Consider the following 7986-nt stretch of genomic DNA (forward strand, 5'->3'; position numbering starts at 1 on the left):
ACTCTTTCTTAATAATACATCTCTTTCTTTAAAGTTGGTGGAGTCTGACAGAAGGAAAATGTATAGGGGAATATTGGGGATACCATGCGAATTATCATATATCAGAAGATAAAATAGAAACGAAAAGGCAGCATCTGTTTTCATCAAAATAGTCAATTTCTTCTCATAACTTTTCTTGCTTTCATTATAGTTTCCTTTCAGATTGGCAAAGATTCAGGCAGGGTCCCCTAATGGTAAAATTTAGAATTAAAAAAATATTTATTGATAATATATTTTAAAAAAATGTTTGGTAATCCCAACTAATCATTCAAAATGCAAACTGTAAACACGACAACAGCAAAAGGGTAACAATTGAGTGAGTAAGCAGACTGAACAGGTGACAGACTGAGCAAGAGTGTGTGGAGGGGGGAGCAACAGAGAACGGAAGACAGGTGCACAAGTGTGCTACAGACAGTGACAATTTGAGTGTGTAAGAATTACATTTGGACCACAGCGATTTCAATGCAACCATTTAGGAAACCTCTGGGCCAAATACTAAAACACAGGAGGAATGGATGAGCCTTCTTTGTGAGCATGCTCAGCATGTTGGTATAGAAACAAGGAAGCATAGAAGCTCTGTAGTCACAATGAATGTCTACCATTTCTAAGATGTGAAGAAATTTTCTTTCTGGTCCCTGGGTACATCATATATTGTCTTTCCATGCTTTTCTTGACCCCAGAGGACAGCAGATGCTGTTCCAAAATCCCCAAAGAAACCCCTAGACATAAATTTAAAAACCACAGTAGCATTAATGCTGGGTTTGCTGAAATGCCCCTCCCTCTATCTTGGCCTATGATTTTCTTCTGGGCACCTCAAAAGGAATGGTTAAATTTTACCAATCTACTTGATAAAGCCATCACAAACTTTAGTCCCATGGTCACAAAGCTAGAGTGGATAGGGGTAAGGTTGTGTATGTATATGTATGTGTGGCTCTGGGGATCTGGGCACTGCCCTCCCTCACTTTGTAACCCTTGCCCAGAACACTGGGGTCGCTTCCACTGGAGAGACTCCACGGTAGCTCTAGAAGTGTCATTAAATACTCAGTTCGCCAAGGTTGACCACCTCCATTGTCATAGGATGATGCAGCATCTGCAGAAGCGCTGTCTGCTGCCCCCTACTGATGGGGGTGGAGTGACAGGTGCGAAGTAGGCGTGGACTTTAATATTGGGTAAATGGGTCTGAAACAAGACAGAAACATTAAATGTTTAAGAGAGAGGGCTTAAACAGAAAGAGCAATGTTGCTTCTCAGAAAAACTACCGAGGGGCTCAATGCACAAGAAACCAGGACAAAGGCTGAGCATTGGTCAGGATGTTAGAGGGCCTGGGTTCTACTTTGTTCCATCCTAGGTTGTTCTAAATGACCAGAACAACTCATATAACTTTGATACCTGTTTGTGTAATAATAAAACTGAGGGCCGGGCGTGGTGGCTCATGCCTGTAATCCCAGCACTTTGGGAAGCTGAGGTGGGTGGATCACGAGGTCGGGAGATCAAGACCATCCAGGCTAACATGGTGAAACCCCGTCTCTACTAAAAATACAAAAAAATTAGCCAGGAGTGGTGGCTGGTGCCTGTAGTCCCAGCTACTCAGAAGGCTGAGGCAGGAGAATGGCATGAACCCGGGAGGCGAAGCTTGCAGTGAGCGGAGATCATGCCACTGTGCTCCAGCCTGGGTGACAAAGTGAGACTCTGTCTTAAAAAAAAAAAAAACTGAGGAAAGACATCATATTAATTTCTTATCTTCTCCAAAAAAGGATTTCCAGTTGGATTTTCACAGCTGAAAGAAGCTACACTGAGTTTTTGTTTGTGTTTTTGTTATTTTTTTTTGAGACAGAGTCTCACTCTATTGCCCAGCCAGGCTGGAGTGCAGTGGTGCGATCTTGGCTCACTGAAACCTCCACATCCCAGGCTCAAGCGATTCTCCTGCCTCAGCCTCTGAGTAGCTGGGATTACAGGTGCACACCGCCACGCCAGGCTAATTTTTGTATATTTAGTAGAGACGGGGTTTCACCATGTTGGCCAGGCTGATCTCGAACTCCTGACCTCAACTGGTCCGCCCGAGGATTGGGAGATGGAAGAGCTTCCTGACAGCCAGGCAGTCTAGGAACCCTAATACAAGTAGGCACGTAAGAGGCTCTAGTTGACCTGTGGCTCTTGCTCTCTTTGGTGAAGAAAAAAAATGGTTGTAAGGCCTCCCCCAGTGCAATTATGCTCACAGTCCTCTATGTCTGAAGAGGGGAAGAGGAACTGAGGTCACTTGGAACTCAAGGTTTGGTACTCTTTTATTTGCTCAAGGCCATATGGCCAACATGCATTTTTTTAGAGGTTGGTATTTTTTTTGAGATGGAGTTTCATCTTGTTGACCAGGCTGGAGTGCAATGGTGCGATCTCAGCTCACTGCAACCTCCGCCTCCTGGTTCAAGCGATTCTCCTGCCTCAGCCTCCTAAGCAGCTGGGATTACAGGCACCTGCCACCAAGCTCAGCTAATTTTTGTATTTTTAGTAGAGATGGGGTCTTGCCATGTTGACCAGGCTAGTCTCTAACTCCTGACCTCAGGTGATCCTCCTGCCTCAGCTTCCCAAAGTGCTGGGATTATAGGTGTGAGCCACCGCAACTGGCCTAGAGGTTGGTATTAAGGGCCTGAATAAGCACACTGTCTTTCCTACAACAGGTGTGAAGCAGATGTTCCAATAAACATCTGTTGAGCAGAACAATCTAACACACAGATTCATCCAGCTTTTTAAAACTTCTTTTTCGGCTGGGCGTGGTGGCTCATGCCTGTAATCCCAGCACTTTGGGAGGCTGAGGTGGGCGGATCATGAGGTCAGGAGATTGAGACCATTCTGGCTAACACGGTGAAACCCCGTCTCTACTAAAAATACAAAAAAAAAGTAGCAGGGCGTGGTGGCAGGTGCCTGTAGTCCCAGCTACTTGGGAGGCTGAGGCAGGAGAATGGTGCGAACCCGGGAGGTAGAACAGGCAGTGAGCCGAGATCGCGCCACTGCACTCCAGCATGGGCAACAGAGTGAAACTCCGTCTCAAAAAAAACCGAAAAACAAAAAACTTCTTTTTCTAGTTATTTGGCTATACCTGGGTCTCTCTATTATGGTGGATAGGGCCAAAAGCAAAGGTAAAAATCTCGGCCCGGCACAGTGACTCACACCTGTAATCTGAGAACTTTGGGAGGCTGAGGTGGGAGGATCGCTTGAGGCCAGGAATTCGAGACCAGCCTGGGAAACAAACAGAGTAAGACCTTGTCTCTACAAAATAGTTTTTTAAGGGTGGGCATGGTGGCTCACACCTATAATCCCACTACTTTGGAAGGCCAACGCAGGCAGATTGCTTGAGCTCAGGAGTTTGAAACCAGCCTGGTCAACATAGTAAAATGCTGTCTCTACCAAAAATACAAAAAATCAGGCTGGCGTGATAGCACGCGCCTGTAGTCTCAGCTGTTGGGAGGCTGGAGTGGCAGGACGGCTTGAGGCTGGGAGACAGAGGTTGCAGTGAGCCAAGATCGAGCCACTGTACTCCAGCCTGGGTGACAGAGGAGACTCTGTCTTAAAAAATGAAAAAAAACCCACAAGTTTTTCATTAAATTAGCTAGGTGTGGTGGTGTGTGCCTGTAGTCCTAGCTACTGGGCAGCCTGAGGTGGGAGGATCATTTAAGCCCAGGAGTTCGAGGTTGCAGTGTGCCAAGAAGGTGCCACTGCACTCCTGTCTGGGCAACAGAGTGAGATCCCATCTCTTAAAAGAAAGACAGAAAAGGTAAAAATCTATGTCTACTTTACTTGTTGTCTTAAAAAATATGAATCCCAGGAAAAGGGCTTAATGTGAAACACAATTACAAATTAAATTCTTAAATCCCATTTAACCAAACACTTTCTCTGTTATTCCTTTCTTTCCTTCAGAACAAAATGTGGCACGTGCTTTTTTTTTTTCTTTCTTCAATCTGGGAATGTTATTAATCCCTAGACATTATTAGAGAGACTCTGCTGGGAGGAGACCTGCTTTTCTTCTCTTCAGTGGGTCTTTTCCTCCTAAATTTCCATCTCTGGAACCAGAGGGAAAACTATCTATCCTTAGGTTTGCACTTTTTTTTTCCCCTTGTTAAATGTTCAAGTAAATATAAAAATCATAGGAACCTAAATTTGAAAAAAGAAAAAAAGAAAAGAGAAGAAAGTGCTGAGAACACTAGAGCTGGAGAGTTATGTAGCCATTTTTACCCTGAGTCTCTTGATTCCAGCCCGTGTGATTTGCTGGCAGTCATAGAGTTCTATCCGCTCAAGGCTGTGACAGCTCTTCAAGTGCTCCAGGGACGCATCTGTGATTAGTGGGCAGTTGTCCAGCTCAATCACCTCCAGCTGGTCATGGGCGCAGGCCCCATTCCCCAGGTGACGAATTCCATCATCTGTGATCAGCTCACAGTGAGACAGACTCTGCAGCCAAACAGAGCAAGGAAGGATGTTGAAATATCTTCTGGCTAGGCTTGTGTAAATTGGAAAGGAAACATTTCGGTTTGATTTTGATGAATATGGAGCTGGCACTAGATCCAAGTGGTGAAATTAAAAAAACTGGAGAAAGTGGGGTTATGCTTTTGGCAATCAGTGATTGATATTTTGGTGTGTGATTCTAAATATATTTTATAAATTCATGTAATGACTATGAACTAGTTCATAAACAAACTAAGACAGCCTTAAAAATTACCCCTTCTGCAAATTAACACTTTTCTTCTCTACAGGGATAAATGGGAATCAAGCTTTTCATGCACACTGTTTTCTGGAATTTGAACTAAATATTGAATATCTGGTTCAGAAACATGCCCCAACAATTAATTAGCTGAAGATTTTTACAGCTGTCAGGTGTGATCATCTCATCACATCATCTCTTCATCAATATTTATTAAATCCCTGATCCTGGGAAACTCAGAAATCTTGACCCAATTTTGGATAGTACTGTGCCACCAAACACCAAAAATGAGCCTGGATATAGAACAGTCACCCAGAATGCCTTCCTCTAGTGTCACTGAAAGTAGGAGCAGAACTCCCCTTAGTAAAGCTTTGATTGGTTCTTAAGATAAACAACATTAAGACCAGTAACATTTGATCTTAAGGTGAAGCAAATTGTATTTTGGGCCATCTCATCCCCTGGATCTCTAGAATTTAAACATCATTCAGGTTGGAGTATAAGTTATCTGCAAAAGAGAACTCATAGGTTCCAAGGCAGTTTTCAGTCCTCAAGCATTGATAGAGAAAGCATTTAACTTTTTCAGTTCTTATCTGTTTCCTACTTCACTCAGGTACTCCTTTGGTTCTCAGTAAGCTGGCAATTTGGAGAAGCATCCTTTCCTAAAATGGTAGCCAGACACTAAGAGCTGGGTTCTTGTACTGTAGCACTGGCGTTTGATTAAACCCAGTAAACACATAAAATTTTCAAAGTCAAACTCACCAATACTTGAAGTCGAGGACAGTGTATAGAAAGTTGGATTAATGTGCTATCTGTTATCTGAAAGAAATACACATGTTGATTTTAGGTATTATCCAAATACAATCCTGAGTCATAACTGATTCTTGTTTTTTCTTTTAGTCTTGCTCTGTTGCCCAAGCTAGAGTGCAGTGGTGCAACTATAGCTCACTGCAGCCTAAAACTCCTGGCCTCAAACACTCTTCCCACCTCAGCCCCCTGAGTAGCTGGGCCAACAGGTACAAGCCTCCAGGCCTAATTTTTTAAATTACATTTTTTTTTTTTTTGTAGAGACAGGGTTTCCCTATGTTGCCCAGGCTGCTCTTGAATTCCTGAGCTCAAGCAATCCTCCCACCTCAACCTCCCGAAGCTCTAAAGGCCACCATGTGCGATCACAGCTCACTGCAGCCTCAACCTCCCAGGGTCAAGCTATCTTCCGGCTTCAGCCTCCTGAATGGCTGGAACGACAGGTGCGCACCACCATGCCCAAGACATTTAAAACTTTTTCTTGGGCAGAAACAGGGTCTTGTTATGCTACCCAGACTGGTCTTCAACTTTTGGGCTCAAGCAATCCTCCTGCCATGCCTCACAAAGTGTTGAGATCACAGGTATGAGCCACTGTATACAGCAGCCCCTACCTCATTTTTTTTTTTTTTTTTTTTTTGAGAGAGTCTCTGTCGCTCAGGCTGGAGTACAGTGGCATGATCTCGGCTCACTGCAACCTCCACCTCCCGGGTTCAAGTGATTCTTGTGCCTCAGTCTCCTGAGTGGCTGAGATCACAGGCTAGTTCTTTTTAATTTTTTGAGATGGAGTCTCGCTCTGTTGTCCAGGCTGGAGTGTGGTGGCACAATCTCGGCTTACTGCAACCTCCGCCTCCTGGGTTCAAGCGATTCTCCTGCCTCAGCCTCCCAAGTAGCTGGGATTACAGGCATGTGCTACCATGCCCAGCTAATTTTTGAATTTTTAGTAGAGACGGGGTTTCATCATGTTGGCCAGGCTGATCTTGAACTCCTGACTTCAGGTGATCCACCTACTTCGGCCTCCCAAAGTGCTAGGACTACAGGTGTGAGCTACCGTGCCCGGCGTATTTTTAGTAGAGATGGGGGTTTGCCACATTGGCCAGGCTGGTCTCGAACTCCTGGCCTCAGGTAATACACCCGCCTAGGCCTCCCAACGTGCTGGGATTACAGGAGTGACCCACCATGCCCAGCCCCCATACCTCATTCTTGACTACATTTCTAGTCCAAACATTTAATAATCAATCATCAAATAACAGAATCTTTCGGTTTAAATCCCATCGGCTACCTGAACCTGTTCTATGAGAATCCACTCAGGCTACATTTGAACACATCTAGTCATCTCTAGTCTTCATCTTTAGACAGCTCTATTCAAAATCTGTTTTATTTTTTAAATGAATCAAAATCTGTCCCCTTAGTAGCTAGTTGTGGTGGCTTGTGCCTATAGTCCCAACTGCTAGGGAGGCTGAGGCAGGAGGACTGCTTGAGGTTAGAAGTTCAAAACCAGTCTGAGCAGGGCCAGACATGGTAGTTCACGCTTATAATCCCAGCACTTTGGGAGGCTGAGGCCGGTGGATCACCCGAGGTCAGGAGTTTGAGACCAGCCTGGACAACATGTTGAAACCCTGTCTCTACTAAAATACAAAAACTAGCTGGGCGTGGTGGTGGGCACCTATAATCCCAGCTACTTGGGAGGCTGAGGCAGGAGAATTGCTTGAACCTGGGGAAGTGGAGGTTGCAGTGAGCTAAGACTGAGCCACTGCACTCCAGCCTGGGCGACAGAGTGAGACTCTGTCCTCCCCACCCCACGCTGCAAAAAACAAAACAAAACAGTCTGAGCGATAACAGCAAGAAAAAAAACAGTCTGAGCGATAACAGCAAGAACAGCAAGGCCCTGTCTCTAAAAAAATCTGTCCCCCAGAACGTCGACTTGCTGGACTTTGTTCTATCTCCTTAGAATCATCAGAGTAAGGAATCAGAAGATAGTGCTCTATGAAAAAAATTAATGTGGGAACATTCTAAAATTTTTAATAAAGCATGCCACTACTCAGTATTGATAACAGGTTATTTTCCCAAGGGTGGCAGCCAGGCACTGCTGGAATCTGGGTTAACTATGAACATTCAGGTAGGAAGAACAGTTTTCATGGTTATGTTAGGACTGAAAGTAAATCAGCACTTCTTTTCAAATTCTTCTCCAACTCTGAGTTTATTATTTTCTAGTACACATAGCTTCACAGGGGCTAAAAACTGGTAGAGAAAAGGGGTGGGCAAGCAGGCAGGCATGTCTGTTCAGAAGGAATAACACTGGAAGGACATAGAGGACACTCAGGCATGTATAAGATAAATGGATGTGAACAGGTTTTAGTTTAGTAAGAACTAATAGCTGTTAAGTAGTGCCTATAAAACAAGTAATTTTTTAGAAAGTGGCTTTTACGGCCGGGCATGGTGGCTCATGCCTGTAATCCCAG

The 7986-nt window shown here is 44.4% G+C and overlaps 1 protein-coding gene across 1 annotated transcript in view; it reads right to left on the reverse strand.

The window, feature by feature from the left end:
* Nucleotides 1–234: 234 nt before the first annotated feature.
* The window catches only part of FBXL20 (F-box and leucine rich repeat protein 20), a 154284-nt gene continuing 146532 nt past the window's right edge, over nt 235–7986 (reverse strand). The window contains 3 exon segments of the mRNA XM_017879022.1: nt 235–1218; nt 4264–4476; nt 5486–5542. Coding sequence (XP_017734511.1) covers nt 1111–1218; nt 4264–4476; nt 5486–5542 — 378 coding nt within the window. The 3' untranslated portion in view covers nt 235–1110.

This window comes from Rhinopithecus bieti, unplaced genomic scaffold (assembly GCF_001698545.2).
Source record: "Rhinopithecus bieti isolate Rb0 unplaced genomic scaffold, ASM169854v2 scaffold_10685, whole genome shotgun sequence".
In the NCBI taxonomy this organism is placed as follows: Eukaryota; Metazoa; Chordata; class Mammalia; order Primates; family Cercopithecidae; genus Rhinopithecus; species Rhinopithecus bieti.